Raw genomic sequence first — 21,030 nt, forward strand, 5'->3', positions numbered from 1 at the left:
TTTCTGTCTGGTTAGGGACAAATTACTGCAAGTCCAGAGTTTGTAATGTGCTTTACAATATTGTCTTTAAAATGTATGATGAAGACTCATTTCATCAGTGTAGGAGAATAGCATGCATTAGGTCAACGGAACAGGTTATGCATAATCAATAGCCATTGGGCTGGCTGTATGCTGCCTTAGCAAAGCAAAGCAGTGACTGTTCCCCGCGCTTTTTTTGGACTACCTTCTGACACCTTCAGCAAAGGGGGTAGTTGGTATAGTCAGTCTTCAGGGGGAACTTGAGGCATACTCTGCTGCTAAAAATTATTAGTTAGCTGTAATTAGTGATCAATGTGGTTACATTTGCTATATGAAAAAAAAATTAATTTTTAACAAGTCTTTTCTTACAAAACCTTGGAAAAAAAGGTATCCTGACAAAAAAAGGAATCCTGGAGGAGGGAAAAAAGTATTTCCTAGAAATGAGACTCTAGATGACAGTGTTTAGCCCTGTTCTAATTTTTACCTTTTCTCTATCACCTATGACATGATAACCTCAAGCTTCAACTTTCCTGTAGGATTATCAACCTCTTGTGAGATGCAGGCATGGTGACCACAGTAATATGTAAAGGGCACATGTGCTTTTTGAGTAATTTAAGGCTTAAGGAGTCACGTCAGCTTTTTCTTTTGGGGAAAATGGGTTGAAGGTTCGGGTGTTTGTAAGATTTCTCTTTTATGTGAAACGCCTTCTGAAGTTTTAACTTTTTGGGGGTTTTGGGGGGGTTTTGGGGGGTTTTTTTGTTTTTGTTTTTTTTGTAATAGAACTGAGATCAGATTATTAAGCCATGAATTCAAAACAGTTAGAAACATGACTTCTTTTGCAGTTGGTGTCTGTATTCCGTCATTAAAAAGTGATTTATTCTACTGTTTTGTACTTTTACTTGACTTGTTAGTGGGAAAACAGAATATCAAACTACCAAGACCAACAAAGCCAGAAGATCTGCATCCTTTGAAAGGAGGCCCAGCAAGAGATACTCAAGACGAACGCTACAAATGAAAGGTAAACTCCTGACTTTCTGTTGTGCAAAGTGCAATCTACAGTGAGAATGAAGTAATCATGTTCTTTACTGATTCTGTAGACATTTGTCCTCCTCTTTCATTTTGAAAATAAGTTTTCCTTTGATGTAGGAAGTAACTTGTATTTATCAGGAAAAGCTCATGTCCRTAGCATGATAGCTTGCCTAACAGCTAAAACACCCATAAATACTGCAAAATGTATGTATGTATAAAGGTAGAAAACTTGATTTAATAACAATATCATTTGAACTTTATGAATCAGATTTGAAACTTTTGGTTTTGAGATTCTCCCATTGTTCTTAGATATTATGTCCTGTCTGTTGTCACACCCTGACAGCATGCGATGCTCACTTTGTCTGTGTTCCCACTCACGCCTACATCAAGAAYGACCTCCATGCTTGCTTTTGGATCCTTTCTTAAATCCCACTGTTTGGTTTACTCTTCAAAAAAAATTTTTTTATTCTTCCAATCTAAATTTTTTTTTTCCACGTCATACATGAGAAGGCTGTTTGTAACTTTGTCCTTTTAGTTGTCTGCTTTTAGGCAGTGCTCACCTGTTTATATTAATAATTTTATTATTTTATACCTAATTGATGGTCTAATTTAAAAATTAAATTTTAATTAATACTTCCCTGCACATTTTTTGCAGCACATGTTGCTAAAATTGAAGAAACAAGGTAAGATGCATTCTAATATATAACGTCCTTTCTTGATGTTTATCATCTATACTTGAGCATGTATCTGTGGAAGATTGTAAGATTAGCTAAATGTGGAAGAGCATTAACTTCTTAAACTCCGAGTTTGATGTGGGTTTGTTTGCTTGCTTGCTTTAAATAGCTCTTACTGTTCAGAGCAAAGCTACTGTGTTGCTGTTACATGGAGGATATTGCCAAACATACATTCTGACAGGCAAAGATGTTTATGGATGCTGGAGTAGTGAGTTTATGGCTAGCTCCAATTTTAGCTGATGAGCTCTTATAGCATAAATGCTGCTAAGTAAAGAGGTCAGATAAAGTATGTGAGGATCTTTTCTTGCTGAGATCTGCCTACTCTGGCTATGTGATTGAAATATGTAATCAAGCAAAGCTCAGAGATGGGGAAAATACTACAAAACAAATATTTAAAATACTTTGCTACTTTAATAATTTTTGGCACTGTACTTGTATTTATTTTTATATATTATTTATTTCTATAAACTTGTCCTGAATTATTCATTACCACCATTAAGAGAGGGAGGTTTTTTTTGGCTCTCTATACCTACAGTCTTTGTACATACTTTTGCAATGTAAAATGCTCCTATAAGACTGAATTGTAGAGCTTTCATGCTGTTCCTTAAGGGAAGATAGAAAAACAGGCTAGAAAGAATTACCTGGTGGCAAAGGAACAGTCACTCAGTTCTGCTTTCTGTCCTTTGTCCTAACTCAAGAACATTGCAATGATTAATGGCAACCAGTTATGAAAGAAAAGTAGATCTTCATACATGTTAAACACCATGAAAGCCAGTAGCCAGGTAAGGAGTGTCAAAATAACATTTTGAAACAACTGGCTGAGTTCAGCCACACATCTATAGCAGCAGGGCTGATTCTTACCTGAAAGGGGGAGTGGGGGAGAATGCGGCAATGTGATGTTGGAGGTGTCTTCATCTTTGTGACCTTATGAGCAAGTCTCTACTGTACTAACTGTTCTTTTTTTAAAATGGAAAAGTTGTCTTCAACATTGGATATCATCACTGTGTTTGCAGATCCTCTGCATGAAGATTGTGATTATGTGTCTGATTAATCAGTGCTCTCTTCATGTTGKGTTGCCTTGCCCTTCTCTGAGTATCATGCTGCTTAAGTTTCTCTTGCCACTCCCAGAATGACCTCATATACAGTTCCTCCCTCTGATAAGAACCCTCTTCTGATGTGTATCGAGGTGTGGCATTGTTATGTTAGTCTCCAGAGCAATCAATGCCATGTCTGAAACTCTACACTCCAGCACTGCCAACTGAAATGCATCATGAAAGATGTGTGTTGATCCATTCTTTTGTATTAACTCAGCACAAAGGAATGYGTTACCCAAAAGGCATTCCTTAATATTTCTGTTAAAGGTGCAATATTCTGCAACCTCCAAACTCTGTCAACATAGAAGGTGCGAAGTTGGGAAAAAGACAAGGAACAGATTGCTTGGTCTTGATATTATGGTATTGAAGTAAAATAATTCTAAAGAATCATTAAAGTAGGTATAGAAATCTATTYGAATTGTCAACTTGTCAAATTGGGTAGCAATTATCTAGGCCATAAGTGAAAAGGGTAATTAGTCACATGAGGTTGGAACCATTTAAAAAAAATAGAAGTCTGAAAAAAGTTGGGTTAGAATCTTCTCTTGAATATTTAGCTTTGCATAAGATTTATAATGCATGCTATTGTGCAGGATGTTAATCTTTCTAAATCTCCCAAACTGAAAATGTGAAATGTGTTTTGGGTAGAATCAAACATCAGCAGGCATAAGAATGTGCCTTAAAAAGAAAAAAAAAAAAGCTCTGTGGAGCTGGCTTTAATTTTTAAATGAGTGCTTTTAAGACTTCACCAGTTCTCTTCAGTAGAGCATRTATGCAAAGGAAAGTCTTGAAATTTTCTGATAAACTTTGTGAAACTTCAGATCATAGGAGTCCTGATGATGCAGCAAACATATCTGCGTCCCATAARTGAGGTTTTGAAAATGTCACATTGTGTTGGATATTTAACATGCAACTAAAATGATGGCATTTTTGCTTTTAAAGTGCCTCACCTTATTGCTGAATCAAGAAGACTTTCTAAATGTATATGGTCTAGGAGAGGCAGAAAGAAAATCAGAGTTTATAGCTGAGCTTCACCCTGAACAAATCAAAAACTAATCTGGTAGCCTCGGTTACCTAGAATGAGGCAGCTGACCTGAAGTGCATTTATTTGTTTGTTTGTTTGTTTGTTTGTTTTTGTTTTGTTTATTTGGTGGGGTTTTTTGGGGGGGGGATAGTAAAATTCTTTGGAGAGATCTTTGCTAGACCTTGTGTTTCTTTTTGAAGATGTCAGCCTGCAAAAATACTGGTCTTTAAAATATTTTGATTTAAATTCCTTTTGTCTTTCAGTATTCCAAACAGTGCCGTTATTAACCAAAATAATGGATCACAACAAGTAAGGCCCGTCTTACTCATTTTAAAGGCAGTTTTCATGTATTTCRTCAGATTTGGGTATTTCATTATTTTTTTCTAAAAACTGTATTAAAAGTTACACAGTTAACTAGTGAATTGTATGCCAAAAATTGACTGCTAATTTATAGGCATGATAATTGGTTAACTTAGCTGGAGTTAGGAAAATACTTCATGCCTCAATACTACAAAATTATTCTGTATATATTTCTTTGCATGAGAGTTGTTAGTATCTGAAGCACATTAATTCTGTATACCTAATTACATTTTAAACAAAAGGTGGCATAATCCATCAGCTGCCCTGCTGATTTCATGTTACAGTATTTTTTTCTAGTACTCTGAMAAAGAGGACTGCATCTGCAACTTAAAGAATATATTATTAGCAAAATGTRAAATTTTTTTTGAGTTTGAGAATGAAATCATAGATACTGTCCTTTAGCACTTGTGCACAAAATGCCTTATTTCACTGAAAACAGACCTTAATATGAGGTAACACTCTTTCTTCATGAGTAAGAAAATAATTGTGCTTGGGATTTGGAAAGACCTTGATTCCTGTTCTGGAGTATTTCAGATGCAAGGTGCAACAGAACAGGTCACAGATTGACTGCTTAATGTTAAAATAAATCTGATTCTTTTCTCTGCCAATCTCAGCTGGAAGCATGTGGGTAAAATGCTGCTCTGCAGATTCTCTTGCCTTCTATGCAAAATGATTTGCTTTTTACAAGAGCAGTTATGTTTCAAATGGCAATCTAAAGGTTAGAATTCTAACCCAAAAGTTTCAATAACTATTACAAAGTTACCTATAGAGGGAAAGAATTACTKCATGAATGGAAAAAGGGCACAACAGACCACAGCTTTTTACTCTAATCTTTGAACGGCCCTGGAATCATTATGAATCATGATACAGTGTGCAGTACTGCAGAGGACTGAGCTTAGGCATCTAATAACGTGGAAGTAGTGGTAGAAAGCAGCTTTGTTTTAGCTTTGTAGTTAAGAAAAGTGATGGTATGTTTTGTTACCTGTCATTCTTTCACTGAACTGCATTTGATAACTTAATTGTTTATGTTCTGTCTCCAAAGAGTTGGAATGCAAAGCCAAACTTACCTGTCCTAACAGCAGTTCCTTCTGCCCCAGTCTTAGTGGAAATAGAAAACCTCCCAAGAAGCCCTGGAGCCAGCCAGCAAGACAAGAAGTGGTACGTTCTGCTTTGTTGCTAAATAAATTTTGCATGCTTATGCATACTCCAAGTGCTTGTTTCTTTATCTGCGCTTAAATAAACTGCCTACCTTGTATCTTTTACATAAATTGACAGCCAAGTTAGTGATGATTTAGCTGAATTGTTGCTATAAATGTAGTCTGGGGAGGTGAAGACAACATACTTAGTCATCGCCAACCAGAAAAAAAATTTCTGCAGGGACTGCCAATGATTAAACCACTAACAGCATTTTTAAGCCTTGGAGGGAGCTGGGGCTATTTTGCCACAGTATTTCTTGTAACTATTTGCTTGGTATCACAGAGGTCTAAGGACTTCTCTCGATCCCTAACAAAATGCAGAACCTCATAAATCGGTGTCCTTCTGAATCTCTTTGAAAAACCTTTTAAAATGATTAAACTATTTTTTTCATGATCTAGAGGAGGGTGGGAGCTTGAGGAAAATGATACAAGCTGAAGATAAGAGCTTTGATTTTATGTAAATAGAGTCTTCATTTTATGGATTGGATGCATTTAAAAACTAGGCTGATTGGTTTGAAGATAAATGTATGTATCAGGTATTGATTTTTAAGTGATTTTGTATTGCAAAGGTATTTCAAACTAAAATTGATGTTTTAACCTAGTATTTCTGCACACTTCATCTCACTTTTTTTCAGCTTATTGTGCATTCAGAGTGAATATGGCTAATCCTAGAGGGTAATTCTGATTTCTGTGAGAGTTTGAAGAGCAGCAGTGCTGGAATGGAATGACACTAAAGCTCTTATCCTTAGCAGTTTCAGCCCTCAAGAGAAAAAGGTTCTTTTTCCTTTTTCTGGAATATCAATCTATGTTGCTGTAATACCTCTTAAATGTAGATAATATTTATTTCTAACAGTATGATGGCAAATGTATTTTAATTTTTAAAATTTTATTGATTAAGGACTTTTAATACAATGGATCTTGGATTGTAAGAGGGAGGATAATTCTGCTTTATCTGTTGCCTTATGTTACAGTTTCAATCAAAACGAATGATCAATGCTGTTTTTCTTTCTTTTGCCCTTGATTTGTTTAGTATCTGAAATCTGTGCTTGTCTATGATGAGATCCTGTTGATCGCTCGATTCCTTCCAAGGTGGTGGGTGAAAGGTGGTGGTTTCTTTATTCTTCAGCATTTTCAAAATTATTTTGTTTTTATTCTCTTGGTCTAACCGCAAGATGCGTGCTAGAAATTGGTATTTCCTGCGGTGGAAATGTTTGACTCCCGCTCCAAACAGCTCTTCTTGGGAATCTGATTCGTGCTGGCATTCATGCTAATATTTGCAAGGCTTCTGTTGTGCGTTGAAATCCCCCTGCTTTTGTTCAGAAACGGGGAGGACTTTATAGCCAACTTGTTTCAGATTTGATCTTGGTGCGCCTGTTTTAGGATTAAGAGCATGAGCCTGTCTTTCTTAACAGGCGTAGTCAAGGAATCTAAGCTTACATGCCAGCTGCTACAGTATGTAACCTTTCAATAGGAGAATGAATGGGAAAATAAAACACACCTATATGTAACCCAAAACAGTAAGCAAAAAAGAAAAAATCCTTCCTGGGCATTCATGCATTCTAGTCAAGCAAGTAATGCTTGCACTGCTTATCTTTTATGTTTCGTAGAGACCTACGGTTATTACTGAAGGCAGTTGTCTTCTGGCAAAGTGACTTTAATGTGTTTACTGGGAACTGTACTGCCCGTAGTAAAGGACAAATCCAGCTGTCGGAAGAAGGCAGCGGTTTGGAGCTGAGTCAGCAGTTGTGCTGCATTCTGGTTTCGTAGATGGGCAGTGGGGTTCGGTTAACACAGTTGTCAGAACACGAGGATTTGTTGCGGGGGCTGTGACTTGGCTGTTGCGCCTTCAGATCTTGGTGACTTGATGCTGCTAACAAGGTCTTTTCTCAACTGCCCCTGTCTTTAATTGGCCTGTTTCTGCATGAATTATTTTTGCTTCCTGTCAGAAAAATAGTCTTCTTTTAGAGAGAGAGTTTGAGAACAACGAAATCTTTCAGTTTGGGGATTTTGTTGATGGTAAGATTTGAAGGGGTTTAGAAATAAGGTTCTGACCTTGTGAGTGTCTGTATTTTTCTTGGCAGATGCATTTATTGGCTACATTGCAGCTAGAGCCTTTCCTAATGTCAATGTTTCCTTTAATTTAAAATGTTAATGCTGCAGCTGCCAACAACAATTGTGCCAGATCATAGGAAGTACTTTGCCAGATAGGAAGAATTTTAGTATTTTTGTTTYGTCTTTGCTCCATTTCTATAAAGTTGTCAGAATAGGAAAGTGCAAGAAGTGCATATGTCCTCCTTGGCTATCSAGATGGTCTGGAATATTAACTGCAAGGCTGGAAAGCCTAAAACGTAATTGGTATCTTTCTAACTTCGGACTTTTTCTGAAAAGCTGAAACAAAAGATTAATAATTATATTGTCTTATCCTGGAATATGTAGGGGRTCTGGTGCTTCAGGATTCATGGGTCATTTCCGTAGAATATGTGTCACAAGGAAAAAAAAAAAAAAATGAATTTACCCATGGGTGAGCTTTATAGAAATCCTCTCTCTTTTCTAAAGGAGGACTATCCTTGAACGTTAATAATTTACCACTGTTGTGAATCCTGCATGCTTTTCTGYTTCCCTCCCTTGATACATGTGATCTTCCAACCAATGCACTGGCTGCTTGGCTGTTGGTAGGGCTAGAAGTGTTAAACTGTCTTACTGGAACATGAGAAGATGAAATTTGAACTTTGGGGCTGTACTGGACTCCCTCTAAATGAACAATAAGACAGTTCCACTTTGTTGTTTAGATTTGGGTCATAAATTAGAGAAGTTTACATTAAACTAAAGGAGGACTTTTTTTAATGAATTTCTTTGCTTGAGTAGCTYATCAGGGAGCACTTTTTTCCATGCATTTTTTGATACCTGAAGGCAACTTGCATAGCCTCTCTCAAAGCGTTACAGTGAAGGATCCTTGTACAATAGAGATGACAGCTACCAGCTCTTTGTCCGTTTCAGTTCATCTTTTTTTCCCAAAACTAAAGTTTTTAAAAATCTTCAAGAGCTGAACTATTTCAGTAAATTGCTTATCCCTACTGTTTTGGAGATGCTTGTGCCTCAAGCCTTACAACTTTCTATGTAGTAATACCTGTTGCTTACGTAAAAAATATTTTTCAGAACGATACTTTAAAGTGATCAATGTTCTCTCCTGTTCCTCTCTCTAGCTTTTGGAGGACTTTATTCCACATGATACTTCTATGGTTTTGAATTTATGAATTTGAAATTCTAAATCTAAGAAATGTTATGCCTTCTTGTACAAAATTAGAAGGCAGTGTCTTAGCTTGTGTTGTGATCTTTTCTGAAATAATCTATCTCCAAATGTTTTTTATGCTAATCAGATATAGCTAAGATTAGCTTCTTCAATAGTATCTAGTCCATTACTGAAAAAAATTAAGCAAATGGTCTATGTACRCTGTACTGTTTGCTCCTTCACAGTAATGCTTCTTCCTATGAGGTTCTGTTTCCTTCTACTCSCATTATAATCTGCATTTTCCAGTGGCTTTGAAAATTGATGTTGCTTATAGAAGYTTGTTTCAACTGTATACTTAGATCTGCTACTTAAGCCCCTTAAGCTTTCTGAATATAAAATGCACTGTATGCTTGGGAGGTTTGTTACTGTACTACATTATTCATTTTGCCATCTGTAAAATGAGCATTGTTCTTGCTCAGTTTTGTGAAGTGCTTTGACAGATGAAGCATTTTGCATTTGTGYAAGTGTAGATATTACGTGCAAATAGTTTAACTTCTCATTTCTGACTTGCAAAAACGTACATGTTACCCAGCAACAATGGGGTTTACTTGAAAGTGTCTTAATGTGTACCCGCATGCTTCCTTCCTTTGGTATTTACCTTCTAGCAATGTCATCCTTCCTTGTCTTTTCACATCAGTCTTCTTGCCTTCTGTTTTTCCACCCTTTCTCTCATCCATACCTAATTACTAATTGTGCCCCCTCCCACTCCCCAAAAATCCAGGCACTWTGATGCTGCCGACTGCCGTCAACGTGGTGGAAGTGCGTGGAGCGCGTGGGCCCCGCCGAGGACCCGCTCTGCAGATGAACAGTACACTGCTTTTGTTCATGCGCGCAATGTGAAGAATGCGGGAATTCATAGTGGTGCTGTTACCTATGTCCATACCACCATGACCAATCTGTAAGATGTGGGCCTTTCTGGAGCTGGAGGCTGCTCTGTAGCAGAGGCCACCAGAAAGTTACGCTTTGAGTTGCCTTTCAGATAAGGACAACGGACCTGAAGCTAACTAGGGGGAGGAAAACGCTCTTACTGTGAAGGCTCTGCGTATGGTGCTCTTGGTATTTAGTCTTTAAGGAAAAAATAACATATGGACTGTAAGACAGCAGTCAGTCTTGCATTAGAAAGAATATATGTATCTTTTTAATTGCCTTAAGATTTTTCTTAATGATCGAAAGATTTTAATGGTTTTTATCTCTGAGAGCCATGAGGACRTCACATTTATAACAGAATTGCATATGCCACCCGTGGATTTTAATACAGTTTCAAAAATCTTAACTAAATAGAGGATGTAACCGCCCCTTCTCTTGTATCATGATTATTTAAAAATATTGAAGGTATAATGGTTGATCTGTAAACTAACTTTTTTAACAAGTCCTTTTCTGAAAAATCTTTTGGAAATGGAACAGAATTACTTTAACTTTTTAAAAATAAAATCACCAGAATTCCTGAAAAGGCAAAGAGTAATATTTTGGGAGAGGCGGGGGCCCTTCTAGGGAATGTCTTAATTGCGTTCTAGGAATTTTTCTTTCATTTTTGCTGCTATGCTTCAGTTGACACGAAGCAGAACGTATCTCCTGACAACCCCGAGTCCTGCCGTATGACTCCTGAGGTTAGTTGTTAAGTCAGAGGTTAAGGCTCCAGCTTTGTGACTCACCATTGTTCTTGGGAGCCTCAACAACATGGAGAACTACTTTAAAATTTGAGCACTCTATGTTTTCCTATGTTTTCTGAAGTTAGCTGTTTTTAAATTATTCCAATAATCTTTCCATCTATTAAAAAAAAAAAAGAAAGAGGAAGAGTTGTGGCACAGGGCTTTAAAATTTGCCTATAGTTTTCTTATAGCCTGTTGTTTGCAGAGCCCACAAATAGAAAAACATCATGTTCAGATATCCAGTCCTGAAGAACTAAAAGTAAGTCTAATCCAGGAAATAAGTTCATTTTGCCTGAGGTATTTGGGCCTCCTTACCCCTTGCATCTGACAGGAGGAAAGGAGATTGCTAATCAAATACAAGTCTCTGTTTACAACTCTAATAGAGGATGTGTAAGGTGCATATTAAAGATCTCTGGTGATCATCTGGTGGAGATGATTAGAGCAGTCTGTTCTGTTGTTTCTAATTAGATCTAGCAAGGTGGATGTTGTAAACCGATAGAGCAAAGCAAACCTGCATGTGCATTTCCCCATTACTTGAAAAGGTATATAGGGATATGCAGATGAAAGCAGGCACAGCATTTTAACTTTAAAATGTGAAATAATTTTCTGTGTAGATCAGGGAAGAGATGCTAGTAATTTAAGTGGAGGGATTAGTGATAGTTTTGCATTTAACATTTAAGAATGTTGCAATTACAAGTCTTTATTGCAGAGCTGATAATGGCTTTACGCTCTGTAAATTCAGTTGTGCTTAATCTGAATGTGGTGGTCAGACCACAGGTAGGTAGTGGCTGACTTAGGCTTCAGAGAAGTTTTGTTGAGATGCAGAGTTTAGCTATCACGGAAAAGAGAGTAGCTGAGGCTTGAAGGCACTTCTGGAGATGGTCCAGTTCACTCTTCCAGCTCTCTCAGCCTCTCCTCACATGTCAGATGCTCCAGTCCCTTCTTTGTGTCCATTTGCTGGACTTGCTCCAGTAGATGAATGTCTCTCTTGTACTGGGGAGTCCAGACATGGACACAGCACTCCAGATGTGGCCTCCTGAGGGCTAAGTAGCCTAGCAACCTGCAGTATGCAGACAGTCAGAGATTGCCCTGGGATTAACTACAACTTAATTATTAAAGTTGTAGCTAGAATTTTCATTGTATATCGTTGTGTGACAGCAGAACTAGTTCAACCAAAGGAAGCAACCCTGGCTGCCTGAAATCCGTCTGCCTTTGGAATTGATTTATTTTAGTATTGTGCGTATTGCATGCTTATGCCAGCTGGCTTTCAATCTTGCATACACCCTAAGGGTTCATTTTGTTCTTTGCTGGGTTTACTTTAGAGCAATTTTGCAGACTTCAGTAGAATGACTACCCAGTTTACACCAGGGTAAGTGAGTACGARCAGACGGAGAGGTTGCACCACAAACAAGTAAATAGTGGTATCAAAAATATTTGATTTTTCTTAAAAGAGCGGTTACATTTTTTAAAAAATAGCATTGCTGAAATGCACAGATGTCTTTTTAAATGGCATAGTGGTGATAGATCTTTGTTCAATATCCATAAAGCTTCTGCAACCAGCACCTTTTTCTAAAGGTATTTCTTTTCCTTTCTGTAATCATTGACTTGCATATATTCTGCTAAATAAGTATTTGGAAATACCATGGAATAATAATAGAGCAAATATGATTGTATTTATTGTTTAGCTGTTTAAGAAGACTCCAGATTTTGCTGCTGCCCAAATAAATGGGTGAAAGTAAAAATCTCAGAATATGTGACTCAGCTTGCTCACATGTGAATAATCTACATATGTGGGACCACACCTCTCTTAAGCTTTTTTCTTTTGSTTTCCTATTTTGAAAAGGAATATAAATGTTTTTTTTTCTTGAATGTTTTGCATCTTAGTAAGAAATTTCTGAAAAGGTAACTAACTTAGACTCCTGTTCTCACCTTTGGGTACAACACTGCACCAAAATGAAGGAAGTGGACAAAGAATTTCATACCATTATACAAAAATTGTGCTGAAAGGGTATTTAACTTGCAGAGTCAGAGAGAGAAACTTTTCTGTGCCACTGCCAGCTTGAAAGACTGAATTAGCTTGTATAGTACTCCATGCTGTTTCAGATTAGATTACTTGCAAAAGAGTTATCTCTTTTGCAGCCGACTCAGTTAATCAAAATATTCTTCAGATTGTATTTCATGAACCAGTGAGAATGAAGTATTRGTATTGTTTCACTTTTCATTTGGAAAATTCCTCTAAATTATCATACCTTTTGTAATGGATAGCTTTCTCAGTTGCAATATGTATGATATGCTGGATGGTACATATTAATGTATTTATCAGGGAAAAAAGAAGAAATAATGCAGTAGCAAACTCCCTTAATTGTGGGTGTTCCTGAGTTTGTAAAAATATCTCTGTGATTTATTACTGGGTTGGAAAGCTTTTCCAAGTGTCAGAACCTTTTGATTATTCATTTATTCGTAATTATTTGTCTGACCTGAACTCCTGGTATCATTACCAGCTTTTTCCCCTCAGAATATTTCTTAAAATATGCCAGCAGAAGCTGATTCTGAAGACGTCAAGCCTGGCATTTGTTGCTGTGCAAAATTCAAACATCCTTTTGTGTAGGTAAATTTAAACATGCTGAAAGCTAATACCCATTTCATTCTTGACTGCTGCATACTTATCGTTGTAGTAGTCTACTTTTCATTGGATCCCTTTTTCTATCTCCCTTATCATTGACATGCCACCTTATTGGGCTTTTGCTAGAGAAGTCAAAAATGCTGTGCAGTGGTGAAAATAATAATGATCTTGTGCAGAGGAGAATTTCATCTGAGACACTTTTTATATGAAGGTACAGAAAAGAGAGTCTGATATCTCCCTGTTAGCCCTCCACTGGTTCAAGAGGCRCTTTGGCCATGCCAGCTAATTTGGTAATGCATCTGCAAAAAACGAAACACAAGCCACTTGAGACAGCAGCTCCTTTATCCTGGTGCTTGCATCCAAGTCTCCATAGTACGATTTCCCTTCTGTGACTGCTGTTCTCAGGGGTCTGAGTAGGTATTTAGGTGGGTCTGAAGGCAAAATGGGACTGATTTCTATTTGAATCTCAGCTCTTGAAGCTTCCCTGAGGTCTGCCTGCCATTCAGTGGATTTCCCTGAGGCCCCTCTATGGCACAGGGTGAAGCCAGGCTGTGTCCTTGCTACCCAGGCCAGGCCTCTGTTTCATGGCAGAAAACAGCAGTTTTCTACAAACTTCTGGCACCTTAGTGTAAGTGGTAATCTRCTTGTGAAGCAGCACTGGACGTATTGAGCATTCCTGTTGAATATGTCGTCGCATTTCAAGAATGCCCTTATCTCTAAATGGGCAGGTTTCAGAATTAACTCTCTTGCCTGTCTAGTAAACATTGTCGCAGTTGTCACTGGGGAAAAGGGGATAGTGTAATTATCATAGCAATTTTCTAATGGAGATGAATTCCACTTTCATTCGTTTTTTCTCCAGTGTGCTACAGTGCTTCTTTCAACATGTCACAGCCTCAGGACCTGTAAGCTCTTTGTGGACAAAATTTTGAAATTGTATACAGTTTTTCGTACTAGACATTTGGGAGGCTATTCACAGCAATCTATCGGAAAATACAATGAAAAATGTTGGCATTGTGGAGATTTGAAAACACATTTCACTTCCATGCATGGACAGCCTCTGAGAGTAAGATAAGGGGGTTCAGCTCRCTTTCTTCCTTGTCTTAATTGGAAGAGCATCTTTTCCTATTAATCAATTCTTAAAAATGAAATTCTGTGTATCCATCACTCCATCCTTGCAAAACTACTTGCTGCCTGCTGTTTCCCATTAGTGATGGAGAGAGGCTACACAGTAGATGGAAAATTTTCATATTTTTTGCATTGCTTACAGCTCGTCTACTCATTCCACTGCTTAGGGAATCAAGTGATCACCATTTGTCTTGGAGCAAATAATTGTCTTAATACTAATAATGTACTATCATCTTAAAACAGTGATATTCTRTAATCTGTTGCAGAAGTGTATATTTAACATTGGAAGAATTCTTCTGGGTGCTTGAGCTGAAGGGTGTTTTTTTTCCTGGAGCCTCTAGTGACAACATGGGACTGCTTCCAAATTCCAGGGGATGGAGGGAGGGGAAGGGACATTAACCCATTAGTGATGAATGAGRAGCTAATCTACAGCTGGTAGGAAGTTTATCTAAGCATGAGGGTAAGTTCTGTTGCAGTTGGTATTTAATCATTTTCATAGTTTAGACAGGAATTTCAAAAGTGATTGATTTTCTTCTCAAACTAATATTTTAATCAGATGTAGCCCTATGTTCTGCCTTCTGTTCTGCTTACTACTATTACTGAATGAAATTCTGTACCAAAAAAAAAAAGAGCTTTTTGTAGACAGTATCAATTTTCCTTTCCTTCAACATTTTTTTTCTCGTGTAAAATGCTTAAATGTACCTTGAGTTTGCTAGAAGAACATCAACTGCTTATTCCAAAAAGATTCATGTACCAGGTTAAAACTTACCTATTTCTTGAAAGAGATAGAATCAGCTGGTGGTGTAATACTAAATAGAAGTGATTTAAATGAACACATTTGCCACTGGAAGGAGTTTTGAGTATACGTACTGGATAGGACTTAACTATGATTGCTTGAAGATTCACTTTCTTGCAATCTGATTGCTGTGTTGAAGTTCACACATCATGGAGAGATTTTCTCAGCGACTTCCCTCCGTCTCTTCATTTTCTCTACTGCAACGTGATGAAGAAACAGAAAATGTGGACCTGTTCTCTGTGATGAAGTTAATTCTTACGGAGACTTGAATAGTTCCTGGTTTTTTCGCTCACTGGCAGCCAGTGTCTGTTAGTTACCAGAAGCAGTTTTGGCAGAACGCATCTGGTTATCAGTAAACAGCTTGAAAAAGAGATTGTGATGTTAAAGCTTTTTCTTGTTATTGCAAGAGCGGTAATATGATTCTTCCTGTATCTGCCCATCTTTCTGCCTTTGCAGTGTACCTCTTGTTGATTTATTAGACAGCGAGGAGTTGCCAGAAACTTGTGTTGATGATGCCATAGGCCATCCAGTTGCTGGCTTGACAACAGGAGTTTTGGAAGAGGCTGCGGGTTGCCTTCATCCTGGCACAAAGGAAACTGCTGTTGAAAGAGCAGGCTCTGATCGTAAGAGAATTTAGATTTTTTCCTATTATCATGTCATATCTGGGGTTAAAGTTAACCGATTAGATAGTTATGAAGCTGTTTTCTTACAAAAATCCAAAAGAMTTTCTCAAAAGCTCACAGACGATGTGTATAGGGGTGATTTTGCCTCCTCTCACTGGAGCACAGCTCTCTCTGGTACRTGAAGTATTGCATCTTGGAGTTCGGCTGAAGTCCTGTACCAAAATGTTAGTGAATCATCTGTCAGGAGAGCCTGTTTCACAAGCAGACTTCCCTCTGTGAGATTTCTAACCTTGTTGTCCATGTGTCTACTGGACTGCCCTTACTTAATGCCACCAAACAACAGGAACCACCTTGTAAAGGCTCCTTTTAGCAGAACCAGGTTATTGTGCTATACCACACTCAATAATTATGTCATGCTCCAACTAGCTAATAGAATTCTGCCTTTTCTGATTTTACTGTGTAMGTTTTAGCACAGCAGTTACACTGTGCTAAAACATACATAGCGTAAGTATTTTGCCACAAACTATTCCAAAGCTGCCTAGGACATTATCATGAATTGAAATCCTACAAGTTAGGACAGCAGAGTCAGTGAATTCTGGCCTGTTTTGGCTGAAAGCAGCTTATTTCCTGGGACAAARGGTACAAAGGAAAAAATCACAGTCCTAGGTAAGATCTGAGTTTAGCCACAAATGAAAAGTGCAACCATCTGAGCAATTTCACTTCTTTAAAACCTGTGCCTTCAGCATTCAGGAAGAATGCAAGATACAAGTCAAATATAACGCTACAGTGGCATTAGAAAGATGTTGTCTTTTCTGTCTTTTTTAGCATTTGAAGACATGCTCCTAAAACTGAAGCAGCTGGAAACAGAGCACAGCAGCCCTATGCCAACTGCCCGTCCCAGCGTAAACATAAATGTACAGGTACTTAGACTTCATTCTTTCTTCTAGGGTCACAGAGATTTGTTCAGATAATTCTGAAAAATTTTCTGCTTAACCAGTTCCGTTTTCAAGATTTTTAGAAATGTAAGTGATACTAGAGAAAAGTAAAGCAAATACAAGTACTTTGTTTATATCTAAACTTCTGCATGAGATGGGGAGGAGGAAAGGATTGGGGTGCATGTGTGCATGAATACTGCAGCTTGGTAACATTTTCTAAAATTATTGAGAATAATAGGCTTACACAGTTGAGATATTCCTTTTATTTTTTTATCCATAGGTTTTATATATATAGTTCGTCCTTATCTTTTTTTTTTTTTGAACACGTAATCTTTTTTTGTTTTCATTTTGTTTTGTTTCCCCCGTCCTATGCAATACTCGTGTAGAACTTTTTTTTTAACTTTTTGTTCAGGCAAGGTTGCTGGTAATCAGTCCCTCCCATTAAGTAGTTTTTACCAGCACCTTGAAACAGGTGTTAGTGGAGGGTGTGTTTGCATAGAGAGGAATGGTGCGGTTTGATGTAGTACTCTCAAAAATCCCTTCGAGCAAGTCATGCTGCATTTCCACAGGCAGCTGAGCCAATCTAACAGCTTCATTGCTCTGAAGAGGGGGAGGACACTCTTCCCCCTCATTCCTCTTTGCTTTTCCTTCCCTGGCTTCCCTCTCTCTTCTGCCACTTCCTGTAATCATTGGATGTTTCAGTGACCCAAAGTTCACTGAAGCCGGGCTATGGTTTATAAAATTTTAGCATAGTGGAAGGGTACTTAAAGTGGACAGATCACGTGAAGCATGATTTGTTTRGCTTCTCACCTTTTGTATGAGACAGCWTTTTGGTTTGGTTTGGTTTCTTGGTTGGTTTTGTTTTTTCAAAGAACTTGGAATTTATTTTTCCCTCTAGGTTCCACTGTGAATAAATCTGATTTGAAAAAGCAATTCAATCCCCTTACGCTGTGCTAAAACTTTAGGTTGCTTAACACATTTTGAACAAGAGCGTAAAAAAACTTGCAGCGTTATCTTGGTATTTACTACTGTCCCTTGCAGCAAGGCCTGAGGATTTATCTGTCTTCTGGTGAAGTGGTGATTTTCTTGTTCCTTTAGCGGTAAAATGAGTCAGGTTATGAGAGCATTTTTTAGCAGTGCATGTCTGGGCTAAGCCCATTCCTAGGTGTTTGTTTCCCTTCTTACTCTGAGAAAAGGCTTTTGTTTTGATATGTTTGTAGCTACAGGCTGTTTTGCTCGCGTCCCCTTTAAGGACTGTTGTCCAGGATGCCTTGTGTACCTTTCCGCTTGGTGGCTGCATTACAAAGATTACCAAGTCTCTAAGCAGATTAGCCTATAGGTCTTGTTATGCCGAAACACTGCCTCAGCATAAGCTAGAGCAAGCGCACACAGCTTATTTCAGAGTATCTTTGCCTGCTGTGCTCCTTTTTAGTTTAAACAGAGAGAAGAAAACAATCTGTAGTTTGAATGAAGAGAGTATGGAATAAAACTGTATTAATCATTTTTAAAACATAGCTGGATAGCTGGATTCCTGTAAGGGGCTTATCTAATAAACTGCTGCCAATACAGTACAATCACAGTTATCCAGCTGTCATGTGAGATGCTGAGTAACTTTGGATAATAGAGATTGCAGATGCTGGCACGATGTGACMCTGGTTACAGAGCAAGAATATCTGTATAAGTGAGAAATAGGTGATCTGTGGATCAACAGTACACCAGTATGATTTTTTTCTTTTGGAAGCTGAGACATCAGCAACTTTTAAGAAGTGCAAATTGCATTCTGAAAGCTTAAAGTATGTTATCAGTGTTTTTCCTCATGGAAATGATCAAACAAAGCTTTTCRGCTTCTGGGATGTAGCTCACCAAGTGGTTACTTGAGAATGATGTTTAAAAAGGTGGACAAAGATTAGAGAATGTTTTTGTATACTTCAAATTCTGAAGGATTCAGACTGCAGAAACAGGTAGGTCACCATTAACATGTGCTTCCCAGATGATAATCACTCCCCAGCTGTGATTAGAGATGAAGATTAATCCTTTGGAAATTAATTCTGAAATGAGTGATCTAAGAATAACTCTTAAAAACACTTTGTTTCCCTGTTTTTGAAGGCTGCTTCAGGTTTTGAAGGTTGCTGTGTATCAACTGAATCCTTAAAATGAGCTTAAATCTTGGAGTTTGCTGTTATTCCAGCTGAACACAGTGTTCTCTCCAGAAGTGTGCAATTGCAAATTTCCAATGTCTAATATCCCTTAAGTTTTATTGGTGCATAAAATACCAATCTATATAGAAACAGTTACAGCCCATAAAAGGTTTGATGAAATGCATCAGCAGAAAGCGTTAGTTCACTACTTAGGAAGGTAGAGCTGTATCCTGAACTTCATAAGTGATGCTGTCAGATGCCAGTAAACTTTTAAGTTAAGTTACATTAATTAAAAAGCTTGAACTTTTTTTCTTCTGAGGTCAGAGATGGCCTGCAGCATCATCTTTATGTAATTCTGTACTTGCAGAGACTCTTGATTGATTTCTTTGGTAGGGAAATATTTATCTAGGCTTCTCTGCTCTTTTAGAAAGGGAGAAACCTTTCTAGAATGCGAATTAGGAAAGGTAGAATGAATGGCTTTRTTATTCCTAGCTGCTGTCTGCCAAATTCTGCTGGAATGGAAGCACACAACTTCGTTGCTGCCAGGCTTTTGCTAGCACAGTGGCCACATCTGACAAAAGAGAGCAAATAACTCTTAAATACACAAGCGTTCTACTTTCTTTAGCTTCTAAAGTGAAATGAACAACAAAAAGTTAACCCTATTTGCCTATATTTTAAATCTGCTCCAAAGTTAGAAGTGCAAGTATGTAAGGCTTGCTTTTTTTTTCCTGAATTTTTTGCAGTCCTAGAGCACTTGGAGGTTACATCAAAATGTGTATACAATAGACTCTGTCTTTCTTCAAAGAAAGATTTTCAGTGGCACCAGGAACACTGCTCAAACGCGCAGAGGATTGGGATTATGTGTCCTGCTGCTGCCACCTTTAATCTTTCCCTCTGCTTTTATGTCAGTGCTTAGYTCCATGTACAGAAATGGTGCAATGGACTGAAGAATAAAGTACAAATGTATTTTGCTCAGTACATGGAAACAGTAAGAATTCCAAATGAGCTAGAATATGGACAAACTGCAACAGCCTTACTGTTTTAAGTGACCATTAAACATCTTGTAAATTAGACATCWTAAGGAACTGTCAGGTGCCAAATGCTTTCTCATTTACCTATATACTCTTAATTTAAAAAACAAAATCATAATAATGAAATTCACTTCTTTTAGATTGGCAGTGGACTAATACTTTGGGAGTTCCTTGCAGGGACTATTACATAGAGCATTCAGTTCAGTAAGGTCCAGTGTAAGGAGTTAAGTGTTGGGTGCTGCAATAGTACAAAAAATAAATCAGTTTTAATTATCCCCGATTTTTGGCAATTCCAGTAGCTTTTATAAAAACACTTAAAATGTTTAATAAATTATTTTTTTGTTAGTGCTCGTGAATTTTGTGAACGTGTGTCTCTTAATATCTGCTAATAATAGACATCAGCAACACTGATGGTTTTTCTTAATATCTATGTATGTTGACAGTGATCCTTTAAGATTTTGCARAGTTCTGTGTTGATTGCTAAATGTGGCCAAAATTTAAAAATGGGTTCTCCTTCACATAGTATCATAAGCCCCTATTGGGATACCCAAAGAGGTTATTTGGAAGGAGGCAAGAAGAGGAAGTGTTTTCTCTCTCCCTAAAGACTGAATACCTGAAAGTTCTCACTAGTATTTCCAATTAGTGAAAAAAAGAAGTAGAATAAGTAGAAGCTGGCTAGGAGACAGGTATTCCCCATTTTTAACTTACCTTCCCGTATCCTTTTTACTTTTAATTTCTACTCTCTCTCCATGCAATGGACTTTCTTTCTTCTGGGTACACTGCAATCCATGCAAGTAGAACTCTAGCTGGAATTTGCCCATTGTAGGAAGAGAGGACTTGCCTTGATGAAGGTGGCTGCTCTATCCAGTAATTGGTACATGGTGAGGAAAGTCGGACTCTGTCTCCCCCTGCTGAGTTATACCCTGAGAAGAAAGGTCACAAGGTTTAGTTTCCACTCAGTCAGTTAATTTCTGCCAGTAATCAAATACCAATTAGCAGATTGAATGCCTAAGTAATATTTTTTAATTAAGAAATAGAATTCACATAACAGATGATAGTATATTGAAAAGGTATCTCATTTTTAATTGTTCTCAGCATGCCAGGTTGCCACGTTGCTCTGATATAATTAGTGATGGTATTTAACAACAGATTAAGCTGTTGTTTTAGTTTATGGGTGGAATGTAAGGTAAAAATCTCCCTAATTTACTTTTGAGAGCAAACTATTAACTCATACTGAAAAATAAACCCACGTAAGATGGTGGCTGCTATTTCGATGTAAATGTGTTGTTAAAAAAAATAATAATAATATAGAGTCCAACTATACTTAAAAGCTCCATCAGGTCAAGCAATGACTAATTATATGTGGTCA

At 37.6% G+C, this 21,030-nt stretch overlaps 1 protein-coding gene across 2 annotated transcripts in view; it reads left to right on the forward strand.

Annotated features, from left to right (window-relative positions):
• EPB41L5 (erythrocyte membrane protein band 4.1 like 5) overlaps window positions 1–21,030 on the forward strand; it is a 57,003-nt gene that overhangs the window by 26,716 nt on the left and 9,257 nt on the right. For both annotated transcript variants that reach the window (XM_085310999.1, XM_085311000.1), the window contains exons 13-18: window positions 930–1,036; window positions 1,703–1,730; window positions 4,160–4,205; window positions 5,299–5,414; window positions 15,391–15,557; window positions 16,383–16,477. In XM_085310999.1, the coding sequence (XP_085167125.1) occupies window positions 930–1,036; window positions 1,703–1,730; window positions 4,160–4,205; window positions 5,299–5,414; window positions 15,391–15,557; window positions 16,383–16,477 (559 nt within the window). The remainder of the gene's footprint in view (window positions 1–929; window positions 1,037–1,702; window positions 1,731–4,159; window positions 4,206–5,298; window positions 5,415–15,390; window positions 15,558–16,382; window positions 16,478–21,030) is intronic.

The sequence above is a fragment of the Rhea americana genome, unplaced genomic scaffold (genome assembly GCF_003343005.1).
Source record: "Rhea americana isolate MKP2758 unplaced genomic scaffold, rheAme1 scaffold_33, whole genome shotgun sequence".
Classification (NCBI taxonomy): domain Eukaryota; kingdom Metazoa; phylum Chordata; class Aves; order Rheiformes; family Rheidae; genus Rhea; species Rhea americana.